This window comes from Hydra viridissima, unplaced genomic scaffold (assembly GCF_058129835.1).
Source record: "Hydra viridissima isolate aposymbiotic clone 2 unplaced genomic scaffold, HvirCarnegie_v1 scaffold_8, whole genome shotgun sequence".
NCBI lineage: Eukaryota > Metazoa > Cnidaria > Hydrozoa > Anthoathecata > Hydridae > Hydra > Hydra viridissima.
This window is the reverse complement of record NW_028324307.1, coordinates 15662099-15678986: the sequence shown is the minus strand read 5'-3', so window position 1 is coordinate 15678986 and position 16888 is coordinate 15662099. Positions and strand designations below refer to the sequence as shown.

The window sequence follows — 16888 nt, the reverse complement described above, 5'->3', positions numbered from 1 at the left end:
AGCAAGCCCAGATGCTCTTGCTGCTGGCAGCTTCCTTTTAGAAGTTAAAACAAGGGCAGATAATCTACTAATTAATATATTATTAGACATTTTATCAGATTCAAAATGTTTAGAATGGAACTATTTTGAAAACAAAGAATTTTGCTTGCTCGGAGAAAAATTGCTCGCCAAAGAACTAAACTTTGAAAACCTGAAATCGGTTCGAAATATTGTCAAGAAATACACAAAATCAATTGTTTTATTAAACTTTAAAGAGGATATTGACTTTACAATTCAAACATAATATATTTTTACATATAACTGTATTTCTTTTTTTTTGAAATATTTTTTATCAATTATATAACTTATTCTTTAGTCCTATAGGAGTTAAAGTTATATTTGTAATATGGCACAACATTTGCCAAGTTGATCCTAGTAAATCCATTTGATTTAAAGGCCAGACATTGTTTAAGATTTTCCAATTACGTACTCTCTCAATATAACGTTCAACATGAATACGAGTGGAAGCAATATTAAAGTTTTTTTGTATTTCACATTCTGAAAATTGGTGCCCTACTTTTTGTTTTGGTCGATTTAAGTATAAACCTTTGGAAGAGCATAGTTCTGTTATTGCAAATCCTTTATCAGACATCACTTCGTGATCTTCTCGTATAAGTGATAATATATCTGACTTCTCTGTAATTTCAGAGTCTGAAATAGAGCCTGGATAAATGTCACTGAAAAAAAGGCCCATTCCATGAGGGGCTATTCCAATAAGGGCTTTCCCTGTATGAGTGTTTTTGTAGTGAGAAAACATTAAACTACTCAAATCAAGATTAGAAGCATGCTGAAATTTGAATTCAGTGGCATCTATAACAATATCAGTTAATCCATTGCCAGTTTTTACAAATAAATCTGGCATTTTCTTTAGAAGAAAACTACCATCAACTTTTAAATCTACTTCGTTAAAAATGGTAGCACAAAATATTGCCCAACCAGTGAAAATTCTATGTACAGTTGTATAAGACTTTTCAAGCAAAAATGACATAAATTTCAAATCTAGTCCATGACAACACACAGTCAGAACACTAAAAAACTGTGTTTCATTATCAACAGTTTTTTCCCCTGTATTTGGACAATCTGGGTATGGTATAAGATGTCAAAAAGCATATCAAAACTTTCCTTTGATACCCCACATAAATATTGAAATGTTTGTTTCTTAGATTTAATATTTTCATAGATGAATTGTTTTGTTCTGCAGTTAACTATGCTACTAGAGAGATGCATAACTTCAACTTCTAACTCTTGAATTTTTACACTTTTCTCAAGTATTTTATTTTCAAATTTGGTTATGAAATTGTTTTTTTCTTTGATAACAGTTTGCAATAATTCGATTGTTTTTAAGGATTTTTTCAACTCATTTTTTGAACATTCTCTAGTTTTTTTAACAGTTTCTTTAGTACGAACTACCATGGTTCGTCTATTTTTAAAACTGTTTATATTTTGGACTATTGATAAAGCAGTTTTATATCTTCTTGCAGCATTTTTAAATACTAACAATTTCTTTGCTTTATTTGTTGTCGAAGTTGCGTTAATATAGCTTTTTTTTGAATTTATAACTCTATTTTTAAGCTTTTCCAACTGATCTGGAGGAACAATAATATCTGGTAAATGGTCGGTGTTATCTCTAGTGTTCCTACTCCAATGGGCAGAACATATATGTCCTTTTTGCCATTTCATTCCAGAAGTTTTAAAAAGCTTCATGTAGAGTTTCTGAATATTTTCACATCTCGGCAATCGATAAACTTTTAAATGATTTCCCTCATTAGATCTAAAGTTGTTGAAACACAAATACGAGCTGCAATACCACTTCATAATTTAGAAAATAATAAGACTAAAAAAAACGAGTTCAATACATAAACAAATATTGCGCTTGAAAAAAATGTCCCCTCAAGTAAATATGAGTTACCAGGTCTGACGCGGTTTGAAAAAGGCTAATAGTAGAGGGAATTTGGGTTTATCGGGTTCACGCCAATTTTGTCGAATCCGAAAAAATAGTTCGGGTTTACGGTTTTATTAATTCCGATCGGAATGAGTTTTATAGTAGTGACCCCCGGACTTATATTTTATATCATTGGGAAGGGAGAGCTTAAACTTTCCTAAAGAACGTTTCTGGACACACAGTATATCATTTATTTACAATATTAATTTGATTTTTTAATGAGGGAAACGAAACCACGGAATGTAAATATACAGACAACACATGGTTTCGAATGTATTTATAAAGCTGTCTTATCAGCAACATTTCGGAATAATATGCTTATTCATCAATGGATATTGAAAAAGTACGTAAAATATATTTAGAATTGAAACGTTCTAATGAAGAAACTAACGAGAAAAATTATAATTTTGTAAAACGGCCGATTCCCCATCAGTTTAAATCAATTTCATTTATGGCTTACCATAATGTAGTTGGATCAAAAAAATTAGACAGTTTTATTTCAGAGGTTAATGAAGTTTGTTGGAATACAGAGATTCAGTTAAGACGCATTTTTGCAATAGTTCAAGCCTATGGCTGTGGAAAAACTAAATTGGGTTTGATGTTGACCAAGGAGTATATTGTTCTACCGTGGCGTTCGCTTTCAACCTCTAAGTTAAATGTTTGGCTACAAAGAGAACAAAAACAGATGTTAGATAATATAAACCAACCCACACTCCTAGATATAGAACTTTTTACATTTAAGTGCTTGGCACATGTTGCAGCAATTCTTCATGGGCACATTGCATTGTTCAGAGCTTGTGTTAAGGAAGGTGTTCTTGATGAAAACATCTTTCTTGATCGTTTTTATTTTGCACTGATGTTTTTAAATCCGGATCAATGTTTAACAGATTGGATAATTGCTTGGGCTTCTAATTTTCTCCAATCAATAAAAGATGAAGAGAACATAGATTTAACACTTTTCAAAGGCATTGAAGAGCTTGCTGGAGCAAGAAAAGTTGTATTTCTTATGGATGAAGTTCATAACATGATTAACCTATGCCGGGGTTATTGTCTTCATCGAACAATCAGCCCTTCTGATAAAGATCGAGTAGGAAGTTGGTACAAGGAGCAAAGTGGCGAGCCATGCCCTGATAAGGCACATTGTACTGATCTTTTTTACCAATTGCGCTGTTTCATGCTAACAAGTTTACAGTTAACTTGTGCTCCTTACGGTTTTATTATGTGCTCCACTGTGTTTCGTACCTGGGAACATTTTGAAGTTGATGAGTCACCATTCTCCCGGGGCCTTATTAAAAAATATTTTAATCTTCATAGCTTTAATGCAGAAGAAGTCTTTAATTTGATTTTAGAGTTTTTTAATATAAATATTTCTATTGATGATCCAGATATTGTAAATATTTGCTCCTATTTTGTTAGGCCTCTGTATGTTGCTGAGTTTATGGAAGAGTTATTTAAAACTATTAAGCATTTTGAGCCCTCTAAAGATAAACTGTGGCTTCGGACAGCATTTGAAAATGTAAAAAGGGATTGTTATGATAGAGCAAGATCGCAAATTATAAAACTAAAGAATAAAGATCAATTATCTCAGAATGTGATTAATATTCTGTTTGCTGTCCAGCGTTTATGTGGTGGTATGTATCAATTAGCAGAGGGTGCAATTATAACAAATATAATTGCCCAAGGAGTGGCTGTCATCCAGGAAAATTCTACAAAGTTCAGACTAGCTGATCCGGTATTTGTTGATGCACTAAATGATGTTTGTAGCAATACAAATGGTGCTTTATTAACTCTATATAGTGAGTTACTCAATTTATCAAATTTGCTTAATTCTCATGATTATTCAGGCAAAGGATTTATGGTTGAAAGAGCCCTTTGTTGTGTCATATTAGAATCGAACTTGTCATTTCCTACAACTGCCAAATGTTCCGGAACAATCAAAGAGTTGCTTTATGGGAAAACAAAGACAGAACTAGAGCTTTTAGTGGATATAGCGTTAGGAAAGGAAGCTTTAATACTAATTCCATCATTTTCTGCTGGACCAGATATATGGTATTGTACAACATTGAATAGAGAAAATGCAGTAGTCGCAATTCAATCAAAGTGTGAACAAAAACCCCAAAATCTTCAACATTTCAAACATGCTCTAGACTCATTAAACCCAGTAAAAATGTTTATGTTGTCCAGAGAAAATAATACTGCCAGTAAACAAAATTTAGAATGGATAGAGTTGCTGAAAAATAAACTTTGTCTAAAGAAATACTTTCGCTGTGTCTTTTCTGCTGCTGGCTTCACTGATGATGTTTATTTTTTAGTTTCTGAGTATAATATAAAGTATTCAGATACTAGAATTATTTTATATAACCTTGATGATTTGAAAGAAGAATTTCGATCAATGTACAATGCCTTAGAATGTCAAATTAAAGACATTAAAAAACAAAATATTTTAACAATTTCCAATCAAGCATGGACTAAATTGACATCATCTCAAAAATTGAAAACCAAAAGGGAGGCTTTAGTGTCTTACTGCCGGGAGCGTGGCATTCCATGTTCCGGAAATGGTAGAAAGTTTAATAAAGATAAACTTGTCAAATCTATAAATGATTTTAACTTAGATAAAGAACTTGATGACTTAAAGCCTCAATTAGAGTAAAGTGCAGCCCGAACTCAAAAATGCCAGTTTAATTTAAAAGATTGTCAATTTAATTGCCTGGTTTATTTTTGTTAAGAAGATTTTGTAAACTTTATTTTGAAATGCAAATTTTATGCTGAAAGAAATCTTTAGAAATCTTAGATGTCACCAAATCTTCTCACATAATCTTATAAAGTTGTTTGAATGAGGAGAGCAAATAAAAGATTTTTTCGATAAATGTTGAAGCACCAAATCTTCGCTTCAATTTAATTGTCATAAATTAAACCTTAAGTTTGAAAAACAAGAATGTTAGACCGAAAAATCAAATTTATATTAAATAAAGAAGCAGTCAATGGCTAAATCTTGTTTTTGATTACTTCTAGGCAGGTCTTAGCACTGACTCAGTTAATTTTTACAAAACTAACCGAATTGATTACAGCAAGTCAAACTGATATCCCGCAGCCCGAGTTTGTACTTTTTGATTCCAAACGGGCTTTTCTGTTCTTTTCAGAGATAAATACATTTATGCAACTGATTTAAACGTGTCTGGCGTTGCGTTTAGTCGGGGTGGAACTTTGATAATATTTCTAATCCATGGGTTCGTACAACTGGTATGGAAAAATATTTAAAACAGTTTACATAACTGTATAACCGGGAATGACCTTTACTTAATATGGTTTTTTAGCACAATATGGATAAGAATTTAGGGAAGTTTAAAGAAAACGCAGTTTATGTGAAAAACTTAAGATTTCAGAGAACATTACCAACACCAGTTACATCCAAGTAGCAAGTACACTTTGGCCTGACATCTTCCCGCTGTATTTTATATCGGCTATCAAAATGACGGTGGCCCAATGTAATAAAGATTATTAAAAAAAAAATGTCAAGAAATATCAATTGAGATCAGAATATCAAATATTACAAAGATATTATTACAAAGATCAAGAACAATTATTTTCAGGCGGAAAGAAAATCCGTGTAGCAAAATTTTGCTTTGCAAGCCGAATAAATTTTATTTAGTTTATTGAATTGGTTACCTAATGGTAATTTTTTGTCAGCATTTTGGCTTTATATATGTATATTTTGTCAGCGTTTTGGCTATATATATATATATATATATATATATATATATATATATATATATATATATATATATATATATATATATATATATATATATAAATTTATGTATATATATATACATAGCACCCGAGAGAAATTTCGGGCCCCGGGGAAGTTTTCTTAAGGGGCCCTTATAATGAGCAATTACATACCCAGGACCAAAAGAAGTGTGCTCTGGGCTTTGAAAACTAAAAATAAAAGTTAGTTCAATCTTTTAAAAGTCAAAACTGATTAAATCTTTTGAAAATTATTTAAAAATATTTTTTTGTACACACACGGGGCCTCGGGAATCTACCCCGTCCACCCCCTCCCCCCCTCTTGGCGGCCGTGTATAAATATATATATATATATATATATATATATATATATATATATATATATATATATATATATATATATATATATATATATAGAAGAACACTTTGGAAAATGTTGTATTTCTTATGAATGTAAAAGTTGCATTTCTTATGGGTGAAGTCCATTACATGATTAACACATGCCGGGGTTATTGTTTTCATCGAACTCTCAGCCCCTCTGATAAAGATCCAATAGGAAGTTGGCGCAATGAGCAAAGTTGGGAACCATGCTCTGATAAGGCACATTGTATTGATCTTTTTTACCAATTGCGCTATTTAATGCTAACAGGCTTACAATTACCTCATGCTCTTTATGGCTTTGTTTTGTGGGTTTTAGATAGGGAAAAACACGGTAAAGAAAAAAGTGCGAAAAACAAGGCGAACTTTAATAAAGATCGCAAAAAACACGGAAAAAATACGGCACCAAAATGCCACATTTTTATTCATAATGCAACAACTTCAATAAACAAAAACAGTGTTTTAACTAAGATTTTATGACCTTTTTTTCAACTTTGTTGCTGAAGTCTCTAAATAGAAATTATTCACTTAGCTCTTAGCTTACTGAATTAAAAGCCATCATCACGTGAAGCGCTAAATTGTCGTCGTTTAAGTTTTGACGTTATGGTGTATTAGCAAGCGTATATCGCCTAACGCTCCGCTCCGCATCTACCGAATTTTAGGGTACAGACAAATAACAAACAGCAAGCTCAAAGAGATGTGGAAAACGATCACATGATGAGAACCAGAATGTCAGTGGCTTCACATCGTCATCAACCTCTTTAACAGCCAGCTTATAGGCAGCAATTTCATTCTTGCCATCAAGGAATGCATTGTAGGTCAAAGTTTTAGCTAGCTGAGGATCGAACATTCGAACTGATTGTAGAAATCTTTATCCAGGCTACATGAAGCGTACTGCAATAGCCGGGCAATAATATTGCATCAGCTTAGCTGTAGCATCGCTGTACGCAGCACGCTGCCATTCTGGTAGATCAGTGAATTCCGACTTGTCTGAATAATCTGTGAATCACAAAAACAAGTTAGGCCTACCATTATAAGCCAGATGTATCTGAACATGACTACTTTCAACACCCAGGCAATCCATATGTTTACTGTTTAAGTCCACAACACATTGCAAAAGTTGAAGATTGTAATCAGGATGAGTTTGGTCCCTCTTGAATCGCTGCCGATAATTAGCATAGTTGGAATGCATTGCCTCGGTTTTTTCTTCACTAAAGAATCCCAAAGAACAGTGATTTCTTGAAATGAAATGAGGAAAATGGAGGAACAGAGACTGAGGAACAAAAGAAAAAGAAAAATGGAACAGTCGAGACAAAGATTTTCTAAATAGGTTAAGAGCCCTTGCGGTTGATCCGCTAAAACCCTATTTTGTAGTTGTTTTTTTTTACCCTTTCAAGTCAGTCAATCATCGGATCATGGAAGCTCCTCGTCATCCAATTCCTAGAGATGATGAAACTACCACATAGACGCGAATTAGGATGATCTCGTTTGACAAGAGCGTTTTGGTAGGCCTGGATCACGATAGCAAGGTCTGCATAATTTCCAGACTGCCCTACTGATACCAGGGCTGTGCTGATCTATCCTAGGATCATGGTTACGGCTGACTGTCATTGCACATGGGATTGATTGTATGCTGCCATGAGATCGTCATGGCACTGAAACTCAGCCTTCACAATGTTCAAAAAACGGTTCTAAAGATTTATTACAGCTGTTGCCATTATTTTTTCTTCCTGTGAATTTCTTTTGAGTTTTTATAGAGGCTTTACGTTCCAGAAACTTATGAAAATATCAAAAGTCTTGGCCTTCTTCACGTTGATTTATAGCAATAAATTTAGCTAAATTAACCCGATAAGAGGGAACCACTGTCTTGGTTGGTAGACCTTTTTCAATTATAGACTTATGTGGACTTAAACAGTAAACATATGCGAATTTACTCTACCGGCAATTAATTTTAGACCAGTGGTTAAAAACGGTATTTACATTTCAAAAATAAATGTATCTGATTATCATATTTGCACTTCTTTATTTTTGGATAAAAAATAAATAGAGCACAATAAATAAGTGGATAGAATAGGGTATGGGCATTTTTGCACCCAAAAATTTGCTTATGTACAAAAGTATACAAAAGTGTATGTGGTGAGTTCTTCCAGCATAAAAGACAATACAAGTATTATTTTTAACTGTTACTTAATTTTGATTAATGACTTGTAATTGATATTGAAAATAGAATTTTTCTCATTGGTAGCTTCTTGTAGATACTTGATGTAGATCCAATATAGTATATAATGACTTGCAAACGAATATACAAATATTACATTATTTGAACTGTTTGTTTTTTTTTAGTTTCTATTTTGTCGTACTAAAATGGCTCCAGTTCGAGATTTAACTTTACTTTATTTAACTTTAAGTTCGAGAATTAAGTTTTGAACAGAGAGCTCGCATTGTTTTACTTAATGAAAAAGGTGTTTCAGAAAGAAAAATTGCCGAAAGAATGAAAATACAAAGACTGGAGTTTACAATACAATCAAACGTTTCAAGGAAACTGGTCAATATTGTGACTTACCACGACCTGGACAGCCTAGAAAGATATATGAACATGGTGAGCGTCGTATTACGAGATTATCTATGTCAAACAGAAAATTAACAGCTCCACAAATAGTGAAAGAATGCAATCAAGCTGCTGAAAAACTTGTTTGTGTCCGAACAATAAGAAACCGTTTGATGAAAGCTGAACTTAGAGGGCGTGTAGCTGCCAAAAAACCGTTTCTAAGGAAAGCAAACAAGGTGAAACGACTAAAATGGGCTCGCAAACATGCCAACTGGACAATAAGTCAATGGAAAACAGTAGTATGGAGCGATGAGTTCAAGTTTGAATTATTTGGCAACAGGAGAAGTTATTTGTACGCCGGCACCAGAATGAACGTTACATTCCGCAGTGCATTGTGCCTACTGTTAAGCATGGAGGAGGTTCAATAATGGTATGGGGTTGTTTTGCAGGTCACAAAGTAGAAGATTTGATCAGAGTTAGTGGAGTTATGAAAAAGGAGCAATACAGAGAAATTTTGAAGAATCATGCCGTTCCATCTGCTCATCGAATGGTGATTCGACGCCAGCCTGTTTTTATACAAGGTAATGACCCAAAGCACAAATCTAAACTTTGTACAAATTATCTGAATCAACTAGTACAAGAAAAAACCTTTACTTTAAGGGACTGGCCTGCGCAGTCACCAGACCTAAATCTCATTGAGCTTCTTTGGGATGAAATAGACCGGTATATGAAGAAATTCCAAGTAAAATCTGGGAACATTTATGGGAGTTACTACAAAAAAGGCTTGGAAAGCTATAACCATGGAAACTTTAAACAAATTAATCTTTCGTATGCCAAGAATATGTGAAGCAGTAATGAAGAAACGTGGTGGTTATTTTGATGAACGCAAAGTTTGAAACTTGTGCAAAATAATAAAGACCTTATAAGTTAACTTTTTAATGTTTGTTAAGTTTTCTATTTGTTTAGAAATATTTGTGAAGAAAACTAACTAAAGTATATTTCATGAACTAATTTGTAGTTTTGTGGGGAATTATTTAAACTTTCCCTGAGACACTAAAGAGTCACTTTTTAAACTTAATAATATTTTTTACATTTGACTGCGAATCAATACATTTTACAAAATACACTCTCTTTTTATACATTTTTACAATTGCGTCATTTCACACATTTAATGCAATAACAACTACATACATTAACACCTACATACATTAGCACCTATAAACATTAACACCTTCAATCATTAGCACCTACAAAACATTAACACCTTCGCACTAGCGATTGCAATCCCGGGATCCCGGCCTTTTTTATGATCCCGAAATCCCGAGATTGTCTAACATCAATCCCGGGATTTCCTATAAGATCGAACAAAACAAAGCTTAATGAAAGAATATATAAAAATAACAACGATTTTGCGTATTAATAAAATAATTTTTATTTAGTATATAATTGTAAAAAGTATTGAATTTTCCGTTGTACAATAAAATACGATATCGAAAAGGATTGATTTAGAGAAAAACAAAAGAGAAAATCTTCGCACTATGTCATGTTGGTTAGCATATGCACTATTTAAAAATTGAATACAATCTGATTTAAATAAAAGATTTGTAAGCAATGTGTAATACACAGACTTTGTATCATTATACAATTCAAAGTAACACAGCTGTTTGGAAATATTTTCTACGGGATGAAAAAGGCCAAATAGCGATGTGTAAATTGATAAACTGCAAGAAGATTTGCAAAAAAATTCAACAAAAGGACTTCATACACACATGTTGTCGGTGCAAAATGTGAAGGTCGAAATTGCAACCCAACTTAATATTACCGGAGAATGCACACCAAATAAACCACCAAAACAGAAATCTAAACCACTAACAGAATACTTTTTGATTTATGAAAGGGAAAATAAAACACTTTGTGCTACACTTGCTCGTTTAACGGCGTCTGACGGGCTTTCATTTAATGTGATTTGTTCTTCAACAGACTCACGTGCCGCTCTAACTGCTATGGAATTCAGAAATCTACCAGCGTCAGTAAACACAATTCGTAATCATGTAGTAGAGTACAGGAAAAAAATAAGATTAGGTTTAGTTGGTTTAGTTCATCAAATTGAAGTGCGCAAGAAAACGGAATTCGGTCTGGGAGAGAGATTTTCTTTGTCTTTTGAAAACTATTAGAAAAAAGACTTAAAGACCATTTTCTTGATCTATACAGTGACCTTGTGGCTATAATGACCGACAGAGCTAGTATTGTGAAAAAAGTTGGCAGGTTGCTGCCTGCTAACCAACAATTATGTTTTGCTCACGGCATACAACTTGATGTAATTGATGCTCTTTGTAAAAAGAGAGAATTCGATGCAAATCAGCCAGAATTTAACAATGAATTTTCTGATAGTAGTTGATCCGAAAATGAGGACATTGAGGAAGATTTGTTTGACCACAATCATGAAAATCTAAGACCTAAAATTGAACTAAATGAAGTTCATTATGGGCCAGTCATTAAAAAAGTACGCAAACTAATGCTAAAATTTAGACGATCACCTACCAAGAACGACATCTTACAAAAATATATTAAGGCTGAATTTGGAAAACAACTGTCTTTAATAATGGACTGCAAGACACAGTGGAGCAGCCTTCTGTTAATGCTTAAACGATTTTACAAAGTAAAAAATTGTATACAAAAAGCATTAATTAACATTTACCCAGTGCAAGATAATTCTATAGCTCTGTCACATGATGAACTGACAATATTATCAGAGATTATTACAACTTTAGTTCCCATTAAAGCAACGGTTGAAACAATATGTCATCGAGATTCTAACCTATTTACAGCCGACATTGCTATTAATTTCATGCTCAAAATTAAAAGATGCTGACAATAATACAAGCAAAAAAATGCGTAGAGCTTTAATGACTCGCATGCATGAACGCCGAACCGATATGAGTGGACTTGTGCAATACCTGCATAACGGTCGAAGCCTCGATGAGGAAATAATAACAGTGCCTTCTTCATTTAAATGTCGAAAACTTTCGGAAGTGACTTGTAGTATGCGTTTAGCTTCATCGTATCCCTCCAACGAATGTGGTAAACCAAGTATGTACTCTCTGGACTTTCCTTCGACGAGTTCCAGTAAGTAGTTGAATTTGCTGATGTTTGATATGTTTGAGTTGACGACTTCTACCGTGAATTGATTCCAAAATCGCAGCCAGTCTTTATAATCGCCATTAAATTTTGTGATTGTGTACTTTTGAAGCTTGACGGATTGTTGAGTAGCTTCGTTTTCGTTTCCAAGTGATTTACGCAATGTTTCTTTCATTTTTAGTTTCTTTAGATACCATTCTTCTCCGCTTTGCAGTTTTCTCAATGAGGCTTGTTCTGCTTCCTCTTGAATCATTAACTTCTGTTCCATGATTTGTTTTTCATAATCGAATTTTCTAATGCATTCTTTTTTGTTTATCGAATCCAATTTATCTACCATTTTGTTTTTAATTTCAATCGCTGCTTCTACTTCCGTTACTGGTTTCGAAAGCCATTCTTCTACCGAATCGATGTTTTCGCCGTCGTCAAGCATTTTTCTGGTCAGCTCATCCTTTGCCATTTCAAATCTTCCCAATAAATTTGTTAATTGGTCTAGCGCCAAAATTATGCTTGATTTGTCGCCATTTTGTCGTGTTGCGTTCTATGCTTTTAATGTTTATTCTTATCATGTTGATTTCTCTCTGGTAAGTTCGTTCTTTGTCCATTCTACGCTAGCTCGTAGGTTTCGTTCGTCCTGGCAGTAGTCGCCACCAAATAGTGTGGGGAATTATTTAGACTTTCCCTGAGACACTAAAGAGTCACTTTTTGAACTTGATAATATTTTTTACATCTGAATGCATTTTACAAAATACACTCTCTTTTTATACATTTTTGCAATTGCGTCATTTTCACACATTTAATGCAATAGCAACTACATACATTAACACCTACATACATTAGCAACAATAAACATTAACACCTTCGCTCATTAGCACCTACAAAACATTAACACCTTCGCACACGCTAATTACATCTTAAAGACTTTATTCACGACAGTTTCTTCATTCACTAAGATCGAAAAAAACATAAACGAAAATATAACTGATAGATTTCATTGATTTTTAATAGAATTACTGTTTTATTATCACTGGTCTCAAATTAATTGTCGGTAGTGTATGTGGAATGACAGAAATCGTAGCACCAGAATTTGTTCTTCATACATGCTGAAACGAATTGACCAGAATAAAATTCCGTTTGTTACCTTTATTTGTCTGTTTCATGTTTTGGCTTAAAATTCATGATATGGTTAAAACTTACACCCTAGTATATCCACTCTGCCAAGTACATGATTGTGGTGCCAATGTTGCAAACAGTTGCTGTTTCTACTAGTGACAAAAAACTTCTCAATATAGAAAAAAAACAAAAACATATGTTAAGTTTTGACAATATCTATATTGCGAAAATGAGAACTATGGATCAAAAACTTTGAATGTGAATATCTCGCTCGGACGGCCATTTTTGATTTTGAAATTTCTTGTGGTGAACCTTGTACCCATATACTATTTACTCCTAAAAGGGTTTCCAGGGGACAGGAAGTTGGTATTAATTATCATTTTTACAGGATGTGTACTGGTAGAACTTTTTACGCTGGTCAAGAATCTTTTTTCAAAATTAAATTTGCTACTTAGAGAAAAAAGTTATGACATAAAAACGAAAACGTAGACATGTGGGGTTGAATGAAATACGCTTATTACTCACTTGTTAAATACGGCTTTTGTTAATTAAATCTCAAGTGACAAATCAATCTCTATGAATTTTTTGTATAAATTTTAAATCAATTCGTGTTAAATCTATTCTAATATAAAATATCCCTCGAAACAACTTGCTCTCAAATAAAAAAGAAAAACCAAACACCGAAGAGCAAATTGTGCTTGCAGTGGCCAAAGTACAAAGTATTTCAACACACTAGTAGCAAAGTATTTCAACACACTGCAAAGATAATTCAACGAAGCAGGAATCAATGAAAATACTTCATCTCATTTGTGAAATTTTCATGAAATTGGTTTTTCTGGTGATCAAGGCAAGCAACATATAGTTTGCCGGTGTGGTGCAAAATGACCATTGAAATTGGTTGGCAACAATGAAAAAATCCATTATACTGTTGGGAAATTACATCAATGCTACTGGTAATTGTCTTGCTCTATATATTATTTTTAAATCAAAAAAACTCCTGTATAGAAATTGGTGCTTAAGGTATAAGACCCCTCAAAAATCTTAAAAAAAAAGTTTTTTTTTTTTAATGTAATTTATCGCTGAACACAAATTTGAAAACCATTTTTAAAGATTTTATTTAGTTCTTGAGATATCCAATGTTTCCTTTGCCTGGGTAAATTTGGTCTGCATAGCAACACGCATAGCAACGAGTTTTTAAAGAGAATTGCGAGCTTTTTCATTATATTTCTTTTTATCTAATAAACTTTCTAAACAATGGGAAAGTCATGTAGAGTAAAACAAAGTACTAAAAGTAAAAAATCAAGAAGATTTCATGGAAATAGATATACCAGAAATTTGCTAAATGATTCAAATTTGCCAGTAGCTTCCTTTATTAGTACTGAAAAAGACAATCTTTCTTCTAGCACTTTGTTGAATTTATCTGTGTCTTCAAAAAAAATTGAAAAAATTGAGACACCACAGCTAAATGAAAACAGTTCTGTTGGTTATCGTATTGTTGACATGGAAATTTTATCTAGTGTGATTTATCAATTATGTTGTAAAAAATGTCTACAATCTGGTTTAAATCTTTCAGAATGTTTTTCTAAGAAAAAGGGATTGAGCTCAATGATATATATTTGGTGCTCTAACTGCGATGAAAAAATTGAATTCTATACTTCAAAGAAATGCTCTGGAAGAAAAACTTTTGATGTAAATAATAGAATAATTTATTCAATGCGTGCATGTGGTCAAGGTTTTTCAGGATTAGTAAAATTTACATCTTTAATGAACATCCCTAAACCAATGACTAAAAACAATTACAACAAAACAATTAAAACTGTCTCTGAATGTGCTAAAGTTGTTGCAAAAGAAACAATGATTGATGCTGCCAAAGATATCTCTCAGTCTTCTTTAAATATTGTTGATACTGCAGTATCAGTTGATGGCAGCTTGCAACGACGTGGATTCTCTTCATTAAATGGAGTTGTTACAGCAATATCAATGAAAACAGGTAAAATTCTTGATTGCGAACCAATGAGTCGATCATGCAAAGCATGTAGCCTAAAATTTAAACTAAAAGAAAGTAATCCTACTGCATTTGAAACATGGAAATCATCACATGTATGTAAATTAAATTATCGTGGCTCTGCTCCTGGTATGGAAGTGATTGGTGCACAAAGAATATTTAGTCGTTCGATCTCACAAAATAGACTAAGATATGTAGAGTATTATGGGGATGGTGATTGTAAAAGCTTTTCTTATGTTAAGGATACTTATCCTGGTATTACAGTGTGTAAGTTGGAGTGTGTTGGACACGTACAAAAACGTGTTGGTAGTAGATTGAGAAAGTTGAAAAAAACTATTAAAGGACTTGGAGGGGAAGGAAAATTAACAAATGCTACAATTAACCGTCTGCAAAATTACTATGGAATTGCTGTTAGGCAAAATGTAAATGATTTAGAAGGTATGAAAAAGGCCATACTTGCAACATTGTTTCATGTATCTTCATCAGCTGAAAATAATTGGCATGATCATTGCCCTGATGGTATTAATAGCTGGTGTCGTTATAAACAGGACAAAGCTAATAAAACCTCTACCTACAAACCAGGCACAGGCCTTCCAATCTCAATTGTCAGTCATTTAAAACCTATTTATATCGATCTATCTCAAGAAGAACTTTTAAAAAAATGCCTTCATGGTAAGACCCAAAACCAAAATGAAAGTTTTAATGGGATGATATGGCAGCGCATACCCAAAACAAAGTATGTTTCTTTAACACAGTTGGAGTTTGGAGTTTACGACGCTGTTTCAAATTTTAATATTGGAAGAAAAGCAAGTGTTCTTTTATTTGAAAAGTTGAATATGATTCCAGGAATATATACTCTTCAAGGTTGTTCAATCATGAACAAAAAGCGTCTAATTTTTGCAGAGTATCAAAATCGGACAGCATCAAAAAAGCAACGAAAAGTAATTCGTGGATGCAAAAAAAAAAAAGAAGATGCAGATAATGACCAAGAAAGTAGACTATATGATCCTGGTTCATGTTCTTATAAGTAACTGTTTTTAAACTGGCATTTTCATTGAAAATTTTTGGTACAATTATGAATGTTATATTTAAATGCGTTTTTCTCAATATGTAAATTTTTGACCTCCCGGCCATCCTATTTCATTAACGGTATGTTCAATTTGCATGAAACTTTCAGCAAATGTTTATTGCATCTAGTTTTACAATTGGAACTAAAAGTTTTGCAATATTTTAAAAATTTCTTTATTTATACTAGCTTGATCTTAAAAAATTTTGTTTTTTTTAATGCACCATTTTAAAAATTTCAGTGTAACTCAAATATTTATTTTTTTAAAATAGTTTTAGTTCAGTTTGTAGATCAACATGTTGTTAACCTTTTGCCAAAATTTCATACCCTAAATGCTTTCAGTTACTGAGATATTATGGCCGGGGTGGCACAAACATTTTTGAATGTTGACTATTTTAATTGGTAACCATGACAACTAATAAAATTATTTTTTATTTTTTTAAATGTTGTTACCTAGTTCTTTCTCAGAATATAGTTGGTTTTTTGTTAAAAGAGTTATTTTAATTTAAAAATTTTTGAGGGGTCTTATACCTTAAGTGGTCCAGACGATGGGTTTTACGCCATATCTCCATCCGGATGGATGAAAGATAAGCAATTTGTGAATTGGCTCACTGGCGTATATGTTTCTGCCATTAAAAAAATCCCAGGTAATTAGTTTAATCTTTACTTTAATCAATTAATTACTTAATTAAATAAATCTAATTATGGTTATCTAATTATAGGCATTCATATTTTAAACTTAGATGGACATGTGACACATGTCACCTATCGGGTCGTACTTATTTGTATCAAAAACAATATCTTGTTAACTTGCTTACCAGCTCATTCGTCACACATTCTGCAGCCACTAGATGTCGGTGTTTATTGTCATGCCAAAAGAGTTTGGCGCAAATTACTTCAACAGTTTTATGCAGA

General features: G+C 32.8%; 3 protein-coding genes across 3 annotated transcripts; 2 read left to right on the top strand and 1 right to left on the bottom strand.

The window, feature by feature from the left end:
• Nucleotides 1-305: 305 nt before the first annotated feature.
• Nucleotides 306-2013, bottom strand: LOC149885319 (uncharacterized). Its single transcript, XM_090096141.1, has one exon. It carries the CDS (start codon nucleotides 1025-1027, stop codon nucleotides 332-334), a length of 696 nt encoding a protein of 231 aa, XP_089952267.1. The 5' UTR covers nucleotides 1028-2013; the 3' UTR covers nucleotides 306-331.
• Nucleotides 2014-2135: 122 nt separating this feature from the next.
• LOC149885318 (uncharacterized) lies at nucleotides 2136-4771 on the top strand. Its single transcript, XM_090096140.1, has one exon. It carries the CDS (start codon nucleotides 2310-2312, stop codon nucleotides 4629-4631), a length of 2322 nt encoding a protein of 773 aa, XP_089952266.1. The 5' UTR covers nucleotides 2136-2309; the 3' UTR covers nucleotides 4632-4771.
• Nucleotides 4772-14061: 9290 nt separating this feature from the next.
• Nucleotides 14062-16156, top strand: LOC149885317 (uncharacterized). The gene has a single exon (XM_090096364.1). It carries the CDS (start codon nucleotides 14157-14159, stop codon nucleotides 15936-15938), a length of 1782 nt encoding a protein of 593 aa, XP_089952490.1. The 5' UTR covers nucleotides 14062-14156; the 3' UTR covers nucleotides 15939-16156.
• Nucleotides 16157-16888: the final 732 nt, after the last annotated feature.

Excerpts from the sequence above, each read along its gene's own strand:
- LOC149885318 (XM_090096140.1), top strand. The coding sequence starts at position 2,310 with ATGGATATTGAAAAAGTACGTAAAATATATTTAGAATTGAAACGTTCT.
- LOC149885317 (XM_090096364.1), top strand. The coding sequence starts at position 14,157 with ATGGGAAAGTCATGTAGAGTAAAACAAAGTACTAAAAGTAAAAAATCA.
- LOC149885319 (XM_090096141.1), bottom strand. The coding sequence starts at position 1,027 with ATGTCATTTTTGCTTGAAAAGTCTTATACAACTGTACATAGAATTTTC.